At 49.0% G+C, this 17,547-nt stretch overlaps 2 protein-coding genes across 4 annotated transcripts; one reads left to right on the forward strand and one right to left on the reverse strand.

Moving 5' to 3' along the window:
* Nucleotides 1-38: 38 nt before the first annotated feature.
* Nucleotides 39-2,157, reverse strand: srprb (SRP receptor subunit beta). Its single transcript, XM_003968409.3, has 7 exons — nucleotides 1,959-2,157; nucleotides 1,584-1,678; nucleotides 1,431-1,508; nucleotides 1,275-1,357; nucleotides 1,047-1,183; nucleotides 922-976; nucleotides 39-808 (listed from the first exon to the last, which is right to left on the reverse strand). Exons 1-7 carry the CDS (start codon nucleotides 2,125-2,127, stop codon nucleotides 598-600), a joined length of 828 nt encoding a protein of 275 aa, XP_003968458.2. The 5' UTR covers nucleotides 2,128-2,157; the 3' UTR covers nucleotides 39-597.
* A 113-nt stretch (nucleotides 2,158-2,270) lies between these two features.
* On the forward strand, nucleotides 2,271-15,334 carry col26a1 (collagen, type XXVI, alpha 1). 3 transcript variants are annotated; one of them, XM_011608361.2, is made up of 15 exons: nucleotides 2,271-2,425; nucleotides 3,152-3,396; nucleotides 3,482-3,604; nucleotides 3,776-3,879; nucleotides 10,800-10,861; nucleotides 10,955-11,081; nucleotides 11,177-11,272; nucleotides 11,366-11,494; nucleotides 12,794-12,859; nucleotides 13,022-13,065; nucleotides 13,154-13,216; nucleotides 13,503-13,538; nucleotides 13,606-13,650; nucleotides 13,728-13,812; nucleotides 14,509-15,334. In XM_011608361.2, the coding sequence occupies exons 2-15, from the start codon at nucleotides 3,215-3,217 to the stop codon at nucleotides 14,637-14,639; spliced, it is 1,293 nt and encodes a 430-aa protein (XP_011606663.2). In that variant the 5' UTR covers nucleotides 2,271-2,425; nucleotides 3,152-3,214; the 3' UTR covers nucleotides 14,640-15,334. The 3 variants fall into 3 exon arrangements, 2 of the variants coding, with proteins under 2 accessions (XP_011606663.2, XP_011606664.2); XR_003890049.1 differs by lacking the exon at nucleotides 14,509-15,334 and adding an exon at nucleotides 12,551-12,708 and having other exon boundaries at nucleotides 2,271-3,396; XM_011608362.2 differs by having other exon boundaries at nucleotides 2,271-3,396; nucleotides 10,955-11,021.
* The last annotated feature ends 2,213 nt before the right edge of the window (nucleotides 15,335-17,547 follow it).

Consider the following 17,547-nt stretch of genomic DNA (forward strand, 5'->3'; position numbering starts at 1 on the left):
TTTGAGTTAAACAAAGTGCAGAGTGGGTTGCTTGTTTGTTTTTTTTATTATAGATGCACTTAAATTAAAACCAGAAGCTAAAAAGGAAAAAAAAAAAAATTATCTAGCTTTTTTTTCGTCCACCAGCATCAAACACTTGAGACAACTACAAACATAAAAATCCATACATTCAATGCAGATGGTCTGAATTCAGAAAACCATTTTAATTACTCTAATTCTTAAACATTCACACACACACAAAAAAAATGGCACATGGCTGAGTGGGGGAGGAGTTGTCAGCCTGTCTAAATTGGGGGGGGGGGGGCACTAAATTCTTTCAAATAAGTTCCAAACCAGACAAAACGCTTCAACGCAGAAGTTCACAGTAAGATTTACACTCAGGCACATGGATTTTCCAGCAGACGCAACGCTACGTCAGTCTTTACGGCGTGTTTGGGTCGAGCTCCTCAGAAACGTTCATCCACCTCTGGTGTCGGTTGGCGGCAACAGTGCAGAAATGTGACCCCCACCAGCTTAAATCCTCCATAACCGCCTGTGGTGACCCGAGCTCCGCACCGCCGCTGCAGCTCCTGCGGCGACACCGTCCGGTCGGAGGTGCTACAGCTTGGCCAGGCTCCTCTCCAGGTTTCCTATGTCGGCGTCGCCGTCGTCGCCCCCGGTGCCGCGGGCGCTGCACTCCAGGAACTCCACCTTCATCTGCAGCTGGCTGAACTCAAAGTCCCTGCCCTTCTTCCCCAGGTACACGCTGCCGCCCACGGAACCGTCCTGCGAGCTGAGGGCCGCCGAGCAGGTCACCCGCAGGGTGTTTCTAAGAGAGGACGCAAAACGCTGATTTCAAGACAGATACGGAACATTTCCCAGCCTCCACATAGAGAAATCTGATGTTTCAGTACTGAAATAAAAAGGGGAAATATCACTCACAATTCCTTTTCCAGCTGCTGCTGAATCAGTTTTGCCGATTTTGCCATTGTGACATCTGCAGGGCAAACACACCTGTCAATAATGATGGCCGCCGGCACGTAGGGCAGGCAAAGGGGCAGGGTTACCTTGTTTGTTGCACGCCACAATGAGAGCCGGAGCATTCCTGGCGATCACAGCGTCGGTCAACAGCACGTACAGGAATTCTGCCACGTCCCGCACTTCCTTCTGGAAGATGGCGCTGTCCACCACAAACACGATCCCTCTGGAGCAACAGAGAAAGGAGAGATGGATCATTCTCACCCTTGTGATCACAGTAGCGAAAGGGACCCTCCAACAGGTGGTCTGGGTCTCACCTGGCGGCAGATTTGAACTTCTCCAGGTACTGGTGACGGAGGCTGTCGTGTCCTGGCAGATCTATCAGAGTCCAGGTGTTGCTCTGAACACACAGGAGGGTACACTAAAACATGCCCACGCTGAGGGGGGGACTAGAAAACAGGAGGTAGACCTACCCGGTCATTCTTCACTTTATATGGAGCACTGCTGTCAGTGATGGAGGTCTGTGTGCGCTTGAACTTCCCCGACAACAGCTGCATCAAACGCATCACATCAGGTCAGCGGAGGTCGCATTTGGTCCGTTTACACCGTGATAAACGTCTACTCACCCGGCTAAACAGGAGGGTTTTCCCAGAGTCACACAGCCCGACCAGAAGTACGGCGCTTCTGACAGTTTTGCTGGTGAGGAAGTACTTGAGAAACACTGAAAAAGAGACGCAGTTCTTCACATCTGCTGCAGCTGATGACGTTAGCCACAGCTTTGAGTACACCTAGCTTCTCGGCTAGCTTAATTCGTTGAGTATTCCTGAATGGTAACTTTCCAAATCACGCCAAACTTAGACTGCACTGTAACATTAAGTGTCCTGCCGATATGAACCCCTTTCAAAACCCTTTTTGTAACTTATCTGTGCAGAGCTGGGCGCCAGGCCTTAGCGGGCTAAGCTAACTGTTAGCATGCTAACCCGAGCAACGGCAATCCTTACCACAGGTGATTACAACAACAGCTAAAGCGACGACGACTCCGATCACAAAGACGGGATCTTGGTCTTCCAGTTGCTTGCGCAGAAATTCGATGTAAGGTTCGAACGCGTTCTCCTGCATTTCCACGTTGGCCTTTTCCTCCATGTTGCCGCCGGTGCTGCCTGCGAGCATCAGACCATATGTCTGCGTGGGACACGTCTCCGTTCGTCCACGTCCTTAACTGAGCTTTAAATGTCAGCAGGGGCCGCTGCAGACCGCAGCAAGAGCCAGATATTAGCACCCACAGTCCTCAAATACAGCAGAAAACAAGACAAGATGCATGTCATTTGTTGTCTATTAATGCGACATTTTCTGTTCATCCGTCTTTGTGTCGATACTTTTATCTTTAGCTTATTGTCTTTAACACAAATAGCCACGATTACACATTAGCGCAAAGAGAGCTGTCAAATCCCAACTAATACGCACGGAGGTAAGTTTTCACTGGGTTTTCCCCGATTTTACATTAAAAAGCAAGTCGATAAATCCATTTTGAGGCAAACTAGGCTGATTTGTAACTCCATAAGTCTCATAACTCTGAGGGGGGGCAGCATTAAGTGCACGCTGACGTCCACATTTCTTTTTCGAGCCTACCTTAAAAAGTAATGTTTGCATTTTGCAGTCTGCCTCGTATTTTACGAGTATTTCGCTCTCTTAGATTTATGACGTGTGTCAGTGGCATTTAATTAAAAAAAAGAAAGCTGCAACTTGATGTCAAAGACCGCAGTAGAGGTCCCGCACAGGCTTATGTTGTTAAAGAACTCAGAGAACACGATTTAAAAAGGGAAAAAAACAACTTAACGCTTATTGCATTAAAGTTAATTGAGTGTAAATTCACCCCCCGTCACATTCACATCACTGGATCCTTTTGAGATGTGGAGGCTCATGGTTTTTCGATCAGGACCAGATGCGCTTTTACGCATTCCGTCTGCAGCCCGCATACGCGGCGCGCCTTTACGCACGCTGTACATTCGACTCCTCAGCGTCGATGTCAAACGTCAGGAAAACCACAATATTCTATAGGAAGGAGAGGGAGTGAGCCTTTTGTCTTGAGCTCCCGGGGAGGATAGATCGTTTCTCGTCGCGGGACGACGACATGTCCAACTCAGCGAAGGTCTCGGTGGGGTTTGTCTAGATTTATTTCGCCATTCCGTCGCAGACGCTGCAGCTCTGACAAAGGCGATTTAAGCATATTCGGGATAGAAATTCCAGGACAAATCCAATGGAGATGGGGAGTCTATCGCTGCTGTGCGCCGTGTGCATGTGGCTGAGCTTGGTCTGCCCCTCGCGTGGAACCGGCTTCGTTTATCACTTCCCGGGAATCACCGTGCAGCGGCAGCGCATCAAATCGGAGCAGAGCGGCAGCGCAGGTCCGCCAGGTACCGGCTCACATTCCCAACTCAGGTGAGCACTTGCGCACAAGCCACGCTTTTATTTTGCGTTCCACCACTCCTGACGCCTCTATTTTTGATTTCTACCTGCAATTCAGGAACTGGTGTCAGTATACTGTCACCAAAACAGTGTCTTGTCATGTGCAAAACGGAACAGAGACCACGGTGCAACGAGTTTTGCAGGGCTGCCGATGGCCCGGACCCTGTCCCAAAGTCATCAGGTACTTAAGCAGCCCCCATTCCCCCCCAAAATGAGGGCTGAATGTGGGTCTGTGGCGTTTGCTGTCATTTGTCTCATACACGTGTTTACACTGACTCTGGAAAACCTCTGAGACAATGGAGGGAAATGTGGTTTTCGCTCACTAATCAGTAGATTGTGCTGGTTTTGACAGTTACCGGACCCTGATGAGACCCTCTTTCAAGGTGGCGTACAAACTGGTCACTGCACTGGAATGGAGATGCTGCCCAGGATTTACAGGACAAGAGTGTCGTCAAGGTGAGCTCCGCGCCGTTGCGACCTTCCCGACCCGCGGTTGTGTCACTGAAGTGGGGGTTTGTCCACATATGTGCCTTTTTAGCAGTTTCAACCACATCTGGGCCTTTTTTATGTGCAGGGCGTGTGTGCAATTTGTTCTTCTTTGCAGGAGTTTGCCTTTGAAATCACTGTAAACTCTTTGAATTTGCCTGGTTCGGATCATTTTAAGCAACTCAGACTGGGGTAGAACGGCATTTGAAAAGGATCATGTGGTCTGCGGTTGTGTACCTTTTTTTTTTAAAAAGTGTATCTTTCAAGGCTCTGCATCTCTTTGATCTTTTTTCTTTGTAATATGATTTGGGCCACTTCTTCGAAAAAGCTTTTACGTTCAGCGCGTCTCCAAACCCCCTCCTGAATGACAAATGAATGAAAACGCTCAGAGGGAACGTGATTCCGAGCTTCTTGTAAAGTGGGAGGTAGTCTTGCTAATGCTGGAGACCACAAACCGCAGACACTGGGCCCCGGGGGGACCAAACCGGGCAACCCACCACAGCTGTCCTGGCAAAGAAATGGAAAGGGAGGACGGACAGAGGGCTGCTATCAGATTACTGGAACTGTACTGTTACACAAACCAATTGGCGCGATTTAATTCTGCCCACCGAGCCGTTGGCGGCGAAGGTCAGAGCTGCTGAGCCGTCTGTCGGGGACGCTCGGTTTTCAGCGGAACCCTAAACGCATCGTGAGGAAAGTTCCCATCTTCACTCCACCTCTCCCAGGTGGGCGTCTCAACACCAATGAGCCACCTGTGCGTCAGTGACTGGGATCCTCTCGTCTCGCCCTGACTGTGCCGACTAACTTCCCCCGACCTTCCCAGATCTGGGTCTCCACTCTTGCCGAGCCTGGCGGGCTCCGCCAAGCATCGCCGCAGCTGTCTTTCCCCCGCATAGCTCGGTTGTCTTCCCATGTTGAGAGTCTCGACCTCCAGCTGTGATAGTAGTTTCCATTTGTTGACGTTTCCGGCGTAGGGCCGGCCGCCCAACACCCGGGCGGTGGGGGGGGTGGGGGGTTCTTCCTTGAGCCTCTCAAGCCTCTCAGCTGCACAATACAGCCGCACGTGCAGCAGCTACAGCTTCAATTGTGTGCAATTTTTAAAAAACCCAGCAGTTTCCCCTCACGTCCAAGATACACAGTTACTTCAACAAGTGTGTTTTGCTAACGGCACCTTGTTCCATTTTGCAAAATTATTCACTGTTGCACTTGGAGGGTCGGGATTTACCGCAAAGTTAGGAAAACTCTCATTAATATGAGATGGAATAAACACAGACATTAGTACAAAGCCTTTGGAAACCGTTCTTGGTCCAGCCACGGCTGTTATTCCACAGGTTAGCACGTAGCCGTATCCCCTCCTCCTGCAGCGCCAGAGGTGAGAGCAAAGCGGTTAAAGGAGTGTAAAGACATAATCGCCCTGTTTATTTAACTTTTGCTGAAATGTATTTGCAAATTCGAGTGGGAAATGGTCTCCATATGCAGGCGACGGGGCCGGTTTAGGAGGCCTGACGGAGAGAGGCTGATGTCATGGTCGATGGCGTGGAGAGGAGCGGGTCTGGGTTCAGCTCCTGAGGGAACGTGGCCTCACCGACACCGATTTTACAGATCAGCTATATTTTGATATGTTTTCCTTCTGAATTCTTCCTCTACATGCCAAGCGACCTTTAGTGGAAGCTTTGTATTTACACATGTGGTATAGATCTTCACACCTGCCTCTCACCAGGAGAGGAAAATGGGCCAACTTCCTAAAAATATCAAAGCATCCCTTTAAGTGCAGACAGCTTTGGTTGGTAACACCGTGGTTGTGTGTTTAAGTCGCTGCACTTTTATCAACCTGGAGAAAAGATGACATCACCCGGGTCATCTGGCTCCACTTCAGAGGCCTCCGGAGCCTCCGGAGCTGGAGACGGAGGTAGGGAAAGAGCGTTAGAGCGGTGCGTTCCCCACTTTTGTAGCCTGTCACCGATTCTGTCACCACAACATTAACCATCAGCAGTTGATATTTGGACCTGTGATCCGGCCAAACTAGGACAAGAGGAGTTCTGCTCGGAGCCGTTAAACCTTTCAGTCGTTTCAAATGCACAGCAACAGCCAGAATTCCCAGTTTGAGGGCCCCAGCTGGTGGAAAACACTGAATTTTTAATTCATTAAATATTTTATCCAGGGTTTTTTTTTTTCAAGAGTCTGGTTGTGCTGGCTGTTCTGTTTCAGAAGGGGCTGGGCTAACATGTGACAGTGTGGAACACATTAGGAAAAAAGTCTGTAAGTAATTTAGCCTTTTAACCCCCCCAGCGGTCTGCCCTCAGCGCCCCGGCACCTACAGTATCGGCAACCATCATATTACCAGTGAGGATTTGGAAAGAGCCTTATCTTAAAAACAAAAAGGACCCAAGAACCCCTCCCTGATGAGCACCGTTCTCTTTAATCTCCCACGAAAGCTGCGAAACACAAGGTAACAGGGTTCAGTACCCGGCGCGGGATTTATTCCGGTGAACTTTAGGGGGAATTTAATTAAAGCAGAAGTGTTAAGGTGATTGAAAGCTCCGGGTGCCGAACGCGTTGAAATGTTCGCGCTGCAGCAGCCATACAGTCACTTTTTCCCCCTCTGCAGCTGTGTAAAGAGGGGAAGAGGAGGGCCGGCGCCTTCACACCCTTTGTTGGGGGATTATCTACAACGGCAGCTATAATATATCATTCGACAATACCTTTCCTCCATCTTTCCACATTGTCTCTGGGTTTTCTTTGCCGCCGCAGTTCCTCTTTATCTTCCATAGGCTCGGCTTCTTTCCGTTAAGTGGCTGCCCGCGTTCTTTACATCTGACCCGCCGCTCTCCTCGCAGGAAAGTTGAAAAGCAGATCCATATTCCGGCGTGTACATATGAGCGATATGTGGAACATCCCCAGCCGGGCCCTAATGTGGCTCAGCTGCCACCTTTTGACCTGCCAAGAGCTGGGCCTGGTCTGCCTGATGGCTGATGATCCAACCGGCTTCTTCTTAATTTCTTTCATCAGCTTATCTCCCCGCCCCCCCACCCCCCCTCCACCTTTGTTCCTCGCCATCTGCAACTCAATATGTCTGTTTTGTGCAGCGTTAAGAAAGTTTCGTTCCTGAGTTCCTAAAGAGGCTGGAAAGGTTTCTGGTGTTGATAAGAACCACGTGTGTTCAAAGCGGATGCTGTCCATTTTTCGGTGTCACGGGGGTCGCGTGATGACGTGCGCGGGGAAGGGGGTGTCGCCTTTTATCTGTTGCCGAGGTCGTGTTGCGTCCCTGGGCCAGTTGTTTGGCACCAATAATCATCCACAGTAGATTTTAAGGTTTCCATTATCATTAATAAAGCTGGAACGGTTCGCTGTAGCCTGCTGGGGTATTTATTTTTGGAAATAATGAATACTGAGCTGTATCTGGAGGCCTAACTGGAACTGGTAACTGAGTTTAACACACTCACATCACCTCCTAGCATGAGGATGAACAGTGGCAATCGGAATATTTCAGCACCGGTGGATCCTTTTGACCAAAAGTTGCAGTTTAGAGGTCCGTTTTAATGATAAGTGCCATTACATTTGGTGTATTTAATGCAAAACATCAGTTTAACCCCAGAACACTAAAGTCCCAGTCAGCAGGTCCATCAGCACCACAGGCCCGTGGATGTAAATCACCCGACGTTAGCGTTCCTGGGCTGAATAAAGAGCATGTGTGGCTTTGTCGCTGGCATCTTGGGGAAAATGCTTAATGGCCTCTTTGTGGGCTTCTAGACATCTCGTTTTTTTTCCAAAAAGTCTCCGCTAACTGTCCTCTACTGTCTCATTTACTTACTCAGGATTCTCAAGAGCGCGCGCGTGTGTGTGTGCGTGTGTGTGTGTGTGTGTGTGTGTGTGTGTGTGTGCGTGTGTGTGTGTTCAGTGCCAGCTGTTGGCCACGCCAGCAATAGCCGACCACTTGCTGGGCAAGGACTGAAACACAGCAAGTTCCTGGGACAGATCCAGCTCTTGGAGACTGACTCACACACACACACACACACACACACACACACACACACACACACACACACAGGGGATGCATTTGTTGTCATTATGTCCTGCTCACGGACACACAGCAAGTATTTAGAAGCAATAAAAATGGCTCTTGGTGCCATGTGTGTCAATTTGTTCTGTGGTTTGCCTTGTCTGCGTGTGTGTGTCAGTAAAAGGAAAAAGGAAAAGATGAGGATCCCTTTGATCCCTATTCAAGTCTAATACAGGAAGCGTAAATGTCTCCACCGACGTCACTCCCAGTCACACTTAGCATGTTGCCAAAACAGCAGGTTGTCTTTGACTTCAGATCCTCCCAATAAAGGATGTGATGATTTATTCAACTTCTGCTGTTTCTGTAGTGGGATGCGCTGCGGACAGATTCCTCTGAGGGGTTTGATAAAGATCTGTCGGCTGAAAACGTCTTATTTACAGTCTTTGCTCCTGGCCCCGGAGGGAGCTGGATCCAAGGAGTGAAGCTGCTTTAGTCTGTCACTTGTCATCACAGCCGTTGGCACAAAGCACCGCTCTCATCATTTTGTCTCTTTCAGGCTATTTTTTGAACGTTAATTGTATTTTAGACACTAACGGTGATATGTTGTCACACCAGACCTGTTTTGTTGGCAGCGTTTTTATGGAATCAATAGGAAATTATAGATCATCTGAGAAAGCGCTCACACAGCGGAGGAGAAACTCGCGTCTCATCTCCTTGGAGCAGAAAATGTCCTCCTCTTTTGTTTGTTTGGCTCCCACTAAAAGCAACACTATTCTGATTCTTTCCCATAAACTGAGCCTCAGCCAAGAAAAATAACCCTGTCCGACGTTGCCATGGTGTAATTACGGATCCAAACAGACTCGATAGCTGCGGTGCGGTTCTAAACTTCAGCCCTAGCGCGGCTGAAGTTTGGTTTTCCTAACCCGACATAATTAAATTCCAAATGCAGGAGCGGAAATCCCGCCCAGCGCCTTTGGAAAAAAATAAAACGAGGAAGGAGAAAAGCAGGCGTTTCGCTCTGGTTAACGTTTATGACATTTAGCCCCTTCTGGTGTTTTCCTGTGGTGGGTTTTTATGGCACAATGAGATGGGGGGGGGGGGGTGTATCTGACTGTTTCAGGACAATGGCTGAGGTCTGAGTCGAGCTGAACTCACCACATTGTAATCTGAGGAACAAAATCCAACCTTCGGAACATCTCGCCGCTAACATGCTGGGACGAGAAGACGTGTCACAGGTCGACACGTCAGAAAGTCTCACTTTGACTTCGAGCTCGGCCAACAGGAATCATCTCCCTGATGCTGTCAGGATTCTTGGGATTGCGTAGGAGATCCGCACGTTTTCCTCTTCCAAAGCAGGAATAAATGGGATAACAATCTCCAACAGGGTCACACACAACGTTTGTGTTGTGTATGGGGGGTGTCTGGGTACTGAACAACTCTGGGTTGATGAACCCTGAGGAATTTGTTTTGGCTGAGCTGCTGCTTGTCTCCATCTCTGGCCGCGCTCCAGCGCGAGATCCGAGATTTGGAAATGGAGCATTGAGGAACCCCACCCGTGCTGTCCACCGCACCGCCGGCCCGGACAGGCTGGAAGCGCCGGTGGTACCAGCGTTGACCCTGTTCTGATCCGAGCAGAGGCACTAACCTCTCTGCTGTGACCGCGCCGCGCGATGCCGCCACAGACAGCCATCCGGGCCAAGCGATGTTATCCGTTTTCCTTATTTTGTTATTTATGAGCACCAGTTGTTCCCGGTTCTAAGCATCCCGGCTATGACCACAATGTGGGTGGGTTCCGTCTGTGGGACTGACAGCTGACATTCCAGACTTCTCATGAGCCGTAGACCAGATCCCGGCTCGCATTTAGAACAAACATTGGGTTTTGCTCTGCTGCTTTTTTGCGTTCTGTGTTACAGCTCATGTAAAGCTTCCAAAATTACGCTATGAGGAATGTTATCTGTGGTCTCGGGCAGCTGGGCTGGTCTGACTTCGTGTTCATGTTCAAAACAGATCGAAGCAGAAAGCAGAAACTCTGGCGAAGAAACCAAAGAAGGCAAATGCACAGAAAGATATGTGGAGGACTTCTTGTTCTTTAACTGTGTATCTTGGACGTGAGGGGAAACCAAAACTTGATATTCTACCTGCACAATATCAAACCACACCCAGAGGGAGCGACACACCACCTGCTGACACAAAAACACTGGCAGGGATCTATTTTCTGGGAGCCAGTTGGGGCCAAACAACGGTCAGAGGTCGTTCTTAGATATAGTGCACAGCCAGAAGCACAGCAGCTTAACACTGCAAGAGAACATGTCAGTGACATAACTGGATTCCCTGACCCACCCTAACCAACCCTGACCCGCCCCGACCCGCCCTGACCCAAACGTCACGCCAAAACACCCAACACTCACTTAATCCTGACATTAACAGTAACCAGGTCTAACCTGAACTTTTGGTCTTTAGCCTCAAACTACTTTTTAAAGATGAAATAGGTATTTTGGTTTTCAATATTGGATTAGCAAGAACCACCCCCCCCCCCCCCCTCTCTCTCTCTCACACACACACACACACACACACACACAGTTAATGGTTTTGGTATCTGGAGCAGGATATGGGAATGTAGGTGGAAAACATGCAGTCAGGAAGTAAACTCCAGTGTGTGTGTGTGTGTGTGTGTGTGTGTGTGTGTGTGTGTGTGTGTGTGTGTGTGTGTGTGTGTGTGTGTGTGTGTGTGTGTGTGTGTGTGATTTGATCGACAGCGTTCTCCTACATCTCGGTTTGACCTGCTGAACACAGAAAACAGTCAGATGAAAATAGAAGAAAAGGTTAAAGAACGTGAGGTGCATTTTCCCTGATGTAGTACCAAACTAAACTTGGATTTTTCTCTCCTCAGAGTGTCTGAACTGCACCAGCTTCACTGACATGAGCAGCAGAATAGATGCCGTCGAATCGAAGGTAAAGATCCTGGTCTCCATCAGGCCCAAAAACTTAAAAAAAAAACAAAAAACAAAGAAAAAACTCTGTCCCCCTCATTTTTCCTCCTTTCAGATCAAACTTTTGGAAGAAAGACGTGTGTCCCCGCCAGCAGTCGGCAGCTTCCCACAGAGCTCCACAGGTAATGAGGTGGACGTGGTCCGGCCCACTCCTGTTGCACCTCGCTCACACCAGCCTGCAGGTGCCAGCACACGGCAACGCTCACCACTCATGCTAACTTCTCATGCGGAGCTGCTCCTTTAATCAGGAAGTCCTTGAAATCTGCTTTTTGTGCAGGCAGGGGTCCTCCAGGGCCCACGGGGTCACCGGGACTCCCCGGTTCTGCTGGACCCCCTGGTCCGGTTGGAAGAGAAGGACAGCCCGGACCAGTTGGTAAAACATAACGAGGAGAACTTCTAATCTCCTCTGACGATGCTTTAAAGACAGTTGACAAGATGCTTATTTACCCCATTTTGATCTGTTTAGGACCAAAGGGCGAAAGAGGTGAGCCGGGAAACACAGGTCTGCCTGGCCCACCGGGCCCGCCGGGCCCACCGGGGCCGGGCTCTTCCCTGAACCAACGGCGGGGTGACGTTTTTCTTGTGGGCAATCAGGGTGAGGGGACAAACTGTGCTGTCAACAAAGGCTTTAAACAACTACTGTGGAAACTTTATGGCCCTGTAAGAAATCCAAGCATTTGGTCCCCAACCGTCCCCGTTCACACACCTGCCTCCTTCCTTCTCCTCCTCCGGTTCAGCCTCAGAGGAGCAATTTTAACAGCAATGAGCCAAAAACCCGAATCCCAAAGTTGATCCGGACTGTTTCAGAGAGGCTTCCTCCAACGGTCTAAATAAAATAAAACTGAGGTCTGCAAAAAAGAGTCACTCTGCTATTTTCTCCTTTAAAAAAACCCATCAGACATAAATGTGCCAGGGTTCAGACCCAGCTTCCACCACAGGGAGGCAGCAAACGTCCACCTTCGAGGCAGCGCCCCATGACGCCCAGGCTGCTGGCTCTGATTAGGCTTTTGGCTGCGTCTGCTGTTCTGAACCCAGGACTGTGTCTGCGGGTCTCAAGCTATGCAGATTTAGGTCTGTGGGACCATGTAAGCTGAGGGGGTCCAGCTGGCTGTAAATCAGGCCTAATTTGTTAGCTGTCAGCACAACAGTCTGTGTTTGGAGGAACAGGCTGAGGCCCGGAGCCAAAATCTGGCCCCGCTACAAACGGAGGGAGGGAGGGAGATAGACTGCCACTCATGTGGAGTTTCTTAGAGAGTCAAGCCAGAGTGAAGGAGACTGTAACATTAGAAAATGAGTTCCAGAGGGAAATCTGCTCCTTCTACAGCCGTTCTGTGGAGCGGAGCCATCGTCTAGCGGTGCTGGCTGAAGCGTATGCTACAGCAGAGAGGAAGCAGAAGTGTGGCTGCAAACAAAATCCATACTTCCAGGTGCACTTTGAAAATCTCCGACATGCTGAGAACAAGGGCGACTTCCACCTCCCGAGCGGATCCGCCAAGAAAGATCATGTGTGAGCATTTACTGCCCCATTAAACGAGACCTCTTTTACATGGAGCAGCTGTTGTCGGCGGTCACACCGTATTTAATCCTGCTGCTGACGGACGATGAAACGCTGCATCCCGACGGTTGAAGCCCTAAATCTTCTCCCATGCAGGAAAAAGGAAACAACCCCCCGAAGTTCAGGGTGTTTGGGAGCCCCGGGTAGTTTTTCAATACTGGGAAATTCACAGAGGCCGAGATGTGAAAAACACAACCCCGAACTCAGGATGCTCCTCCGTGTTTAGCTTGTGCGTCGCTCCAACACGAGAAAAGGTCTTTTCTGTCCTCGTATCCCCTGTCACCGCAACCAGACGAACCTTTTGTTTGTTTTGATATGTTATTTTTTTTGTTTTCCCAGAGGAGACACCGGAACACAAAGTCCAGGTGGGGCCTCCTGGTCCAGCTGGTCCGACCGGCTCCTCCGGTAAAACATTTGTTGTTGTGATTGACGCTCAGACGAAGTGTAGCTTAGCGATATGCTTTATACACTTTATGACAACAACTTGTTATTTTGAAATATTCTGCTGTATAATGCATCTGAGGCCGTCTTTAAAGACTTTTGTGTATGTGTCTTCCATGATTCCAGGTCCTCCAGGGCCTCCAGGTACTCCAGGCCTTCCAGGGCTGGACGTGAGTATCTGTCGATGTCTAAAAAGAAACACATTACTGAGTCCACCTAGCCTGAAATCACAACTATCCTTTCCTCTACTGATATAAGGGCACGGAGGGACTCCCGGGCAAGCCGGGGGAAGCTGGAGCCAAAGGAGACGCAGGAGAAAGGGTGAGGGATCGTAAATCTATTCTGAACTTATTCTCTGGTTTTAACTGTCGTGCAAAGCAAAGTGAGCCAACTGTTCTTCAAAAGCCACGACTAATCCCCCCCCTCCCGCGTATCTCTCACTAATCTCGTTCCCCTCGTTTGTTCTGACTCTCTCCAGCGGGCCTCTGTCTTTAAACCTGATCTCTTTCCGTTGTGAAAGTGATTTCCAATTTGAGATCCGGTGAGGAGTCACATTAGCACAGAGGCTAAAGTATGTGCGTCTCTCTCCTTTTCTTCCTTCTACCAGGGGCTTCCAGGTCTGAGAGGAGAGCAGGGCCTACCTGTAAGTATGATAATGGTGCTGCTGCATGAAAAATGTACCCAGGATGTCACCTTAACTGTTTTCACAGGGAACACCGGGTCCAAAAGGAGAGCCAGGAGAGGGACTGAACGAGGTAATAGGCGTCTTCGATCTGATTTTTTTCGGAATATTTGAAAGACAGCCTGAATTCCTCCTGTTTGTGGTGTGCAGGGGGAAGCCGTGCAGCAGCTCAGGGAGGCCTTGAAGATCCTGGCTGAGAGGGTCTTGATCCTTGAGCACATGATTGGCATTCACGGTAGGAACAAAAACAGAGGCGGTGGAAATCGCTTTTCCAGGCCCTCCGGAACGTAAAAGAGGAAAGTTGACATTTTGGGGATGTGCGCTCGACGGCCCTTCAGGGGGCAGTTAGATGACTGACACAGCTTTTAAATTTAAAGCAGCAGCTGCAGCTAGCTTAGCCAGGATACATCCTGGATGGCCTTCAAGGACCTGCGACCCAAATTCAAGGTTTGTTGGCAAAACAGCCCAGTTGTTGACGGGCTGACACAATGCTTAGAATTAGGAAAAATGGGACAGTGAAGTTTTCACTACAACAGCAGGTGTGCGCTGGCCAGGCCAAACCCTCTACTGAGTGTTGTGATGTAATTGTGATGTTAAAAATCATGTTTGTGGCCTCCTGCATGTTTAAATAAAGATGGGGAACCAGCTCAGGCTCACCTCAAAGGCTGCAAATAGACACTGGGCCATCCTGGTGCTGATGATATCCACCACTGTTGAACCTGTGCAACAGCAATTTGGTCTTTTATAACTCTTTTATGACAGAATATGAGGAGATATGAGGTGTTAATTGTGCTAAGACGCGCTTGTGTCCACAGCTTCCCGCCTCTTTGCTCCACATCACAACTTTGTGGTTTTATTCATCTACTGTAGACGCAGTAAATGTCCGAATACATGAAGCTGTGTGTAAAAAGACATCTTTTCCATCTGACAGACAACTCCGAGGGATCTGGATTCGGCGGCGTTTCAGACATCACGCCCTTTTCCACTGCCAAGATCAAACGCCTTCTTCCCGTTCAGAACAGCCCATTAAGACACGAGAGAGAAAGACGTTCTCTCCTTTAAGGGAATGGCATCTTTTTGAGTTGTATGTGTATAATTATGACGGATGTGGTAGATTTGTGTTCATACCTTGCTTTTATGGTTATACTTCTTTTATTATTGACCTTTATTTGCCAAGAACGAGATGTAAATGTAGCTCTCTGCAGATGTGAGATGTTGAGCATTTCATGGAGAGGACCTTAAATAACCTCAGCAGCAGCAGCAGCAGCAGCAGCAGCCGGGCTGAAATATAATCTCATAAAGTGTTATGTTAAAGCTCCGGGCATCCTTCTCCGCTCCGATAGAGGGCCGATTCCTAAAGACATCAGTTTCTCCGGCTGACGCCTCAGAGCACCCGGGGATGCGGCGCGAACCAAAATATTCTGTTTATTGTCAAACGCAAAACAATGACCTTGGGGTTCATCTTGTGTTATTCTGCCTCTGCTTGTCTCTTCTTCCTCCCTCGTTACTCTGCCTTGTTAAAAAAATGAGGTAAGACACAAAAAGGCTGCCAAGATGAGCTGCTTAAAATAAAGTCGGATGGAAAGGAACATCTGGAGACCACACAAATCACAGACGCTAACCCTGGCGGGATCCCGCTGACTTCTCCACAAATCGCCCCTGAGATCTTTCCAAACCAATATGATCATTACGTAATGAGTCTCTGAGAGACGATGCTTTTTGGGTGTCTGAATAAAGCTTCAGCGTGTCTGGTCCCATTTTTGTTTTCTCGATTTGTCCGACGGTGGAAACGGCGTTGGGGATTGACTCTTTGAACGTCCACAGGGTTTGATGACAACGTTAAACACCGGAGCCAGCAGCTCCGTTTAGCACAAGGAAACAGCTGAAATGGTTTTTTAGTGAGTGGGGGGGGGATTTGTTGGCACTGAAAACTAGCTTTCACCACACCACCTTTGATTAGAGCCTTAAACAGTCTATTTTAAAACAAACAGCCAATTTCTTTTAAATCATGTGTTTGGATTCTTGACAAAACACACGAAGCTAATATGCTAACCGGAGAGATAACAGGCGGTAACAGCCCTTCCAATCCAAAACCCTGCCGAGCAGCCAGGCTCATTTTCACTGTGGCTTTTCCTCATTAAAAAACAAACAAACGTGTCATAATGTCGAGTGTGTCTTTATCTGTAAAACCTCACAGAGGGTTGGGTCTTCTGATGTAGGCTGGCGTTTAAAATGCAGCTGTTTTGTTGCTCTTCCGTCCTTTATTACACCGCTCAGGTATGCTTTGTTGTATCAGCCAGACGTTACCCTCGGCAGGATGTCAGGGTTAATTATTGACGCATAGCAGTAAAGTCGCACCAACAAAGGCAGCCATTTTGGAATATTTCATTCCAAAGGCAAGAATTCGGAGCAGTGTGCCTCTTTTTTTGGGTCTGTTCCTCCAGTCAAAGTTACCAGCGACATCCAGCGGGGGAGGTTTCACATATCTGATTAACCTGCAACCAAACACTTTTGTATCCTGTGTTGTTGTCGTCGCTGTTTAATCCGCAGTGGTGAAAGCTGTCAGGATCACACGACTGCACGTGCTGCTACATCGGCGAGGAGACGCCGCGCTGACTCCTGCCAGACAATTAGCTCATCAGAACAGGCAGCTAATCGTGTTTTTTAAAAATATTTTTTGTATCCTTGTCATGTGTTCCACACTGGCCTCTTTGTGCACTCTTTCATCTACACTTCGTCTGCCTGTTTCTGTGTTCCTCCTGATGCACCCCCCATCCCTCCCCGTCCCCCTCCCCCGCTGCCTGTTTCTCCCCTCTTGTTTTTCCTGTCTACTGAACAGAGACGTGTTGATATGAGGCCTCCTCGCACAGGCCACAAGGGAACGAGTCTCTGGTGCTTTTGATCAGCTGCAGGATCAGACGTGTCCGCCGCTCCCCCGTGCACACTCCAGTGACTGATCATGCAGCATAATGGGCAGGCACAGACAGCCAAAGATGCACACCCACGCATGTTCTCTCTGTAGATCATATAAGCATGAGCACACGCAAATGCAGACACACACACACGACGCGGAGGGACTGAGGTCTGTGTGTTGGCACGACACAGTGGGGTGGCTTGTTTGTTGGACACGAGGGAGCGGGAGAGAGAGAGATGGCGTGCGTGATTTCCCCTTCCTTGCCCTTTTTTTGCCTCTGACAGTAAGATGGATGATTGCAATCACAGGAACCATCAGTGAGACAAAATGGAGGTCTATGGGGCAGCGAGACACAGCCATGGGAATCCACCCGTCAGATTACTGCGCCGCACTGCCATGGGAACGCCGCGCTGCTTATTTGTCTGGGGTTTTTGTTGTTTCATATGCATTTTCCTTTTCTCTTCCATCCCCGCCAACATAAAAGCGTCCTCGTGGAAAGGAAAAAACAGCGCAGACTGTGTGAAAGGGGCGTAGAAGGCCAGTGTTTACGTCTCAGCATGGCGAGCTTACTGTAAGTCAACCCGCCTCCAGAAGAACCCGTCCAAATGGGACAGACCCAGACCGGCCGCTCTGATCCCCTGAGAGAAGAAGCGGGAGATTTTTCGCTCCCCAGTCGACGGATGTTTTTAAGAGAAACATCTGTTGCTGCACAAATGAGATTACTGTGTCTCTCGCCAGGAGCCACGGAGGTTATGAATGGCACCGTTGAGCGCGTCTGGACGAGGCCTGAGAAGGATCTTTGTAATAAGCTGCAACTGCTTGTTAACGGGCTTAAATCACATTAAACTGCCTTTGATTTGGGGCATTCATCAGAAATCACCTTCCACTTCTCCTACGTTACCCCCTACATCTTGGAGTGCCATATCTTATAGTGATACAGCAAATATTTCAGCCCGTTGCCAAGCAACAACTCACCCAGCCCTCTGCAAACTTGGCAGCCTTTGACATAAGGTGATATTTTATCTTGCAGGGGAAAACGGGGTGACATAATTACTA

The sequence above is a fragment of the Takifugu rubripes genome, chromosome 11 (genome assembly GCF_901000725.2).
Source record: "Takifugu rubripes chromosome 11, fTakRub1.2, whole genome shotgun sequence".
Lineage (NCBI taxonomy): Eukaryota > Metazoa > Chordata > Actinopteri > Tetraodontiformes > Tetraodontidae > Takifugu > Takifugu rubripes.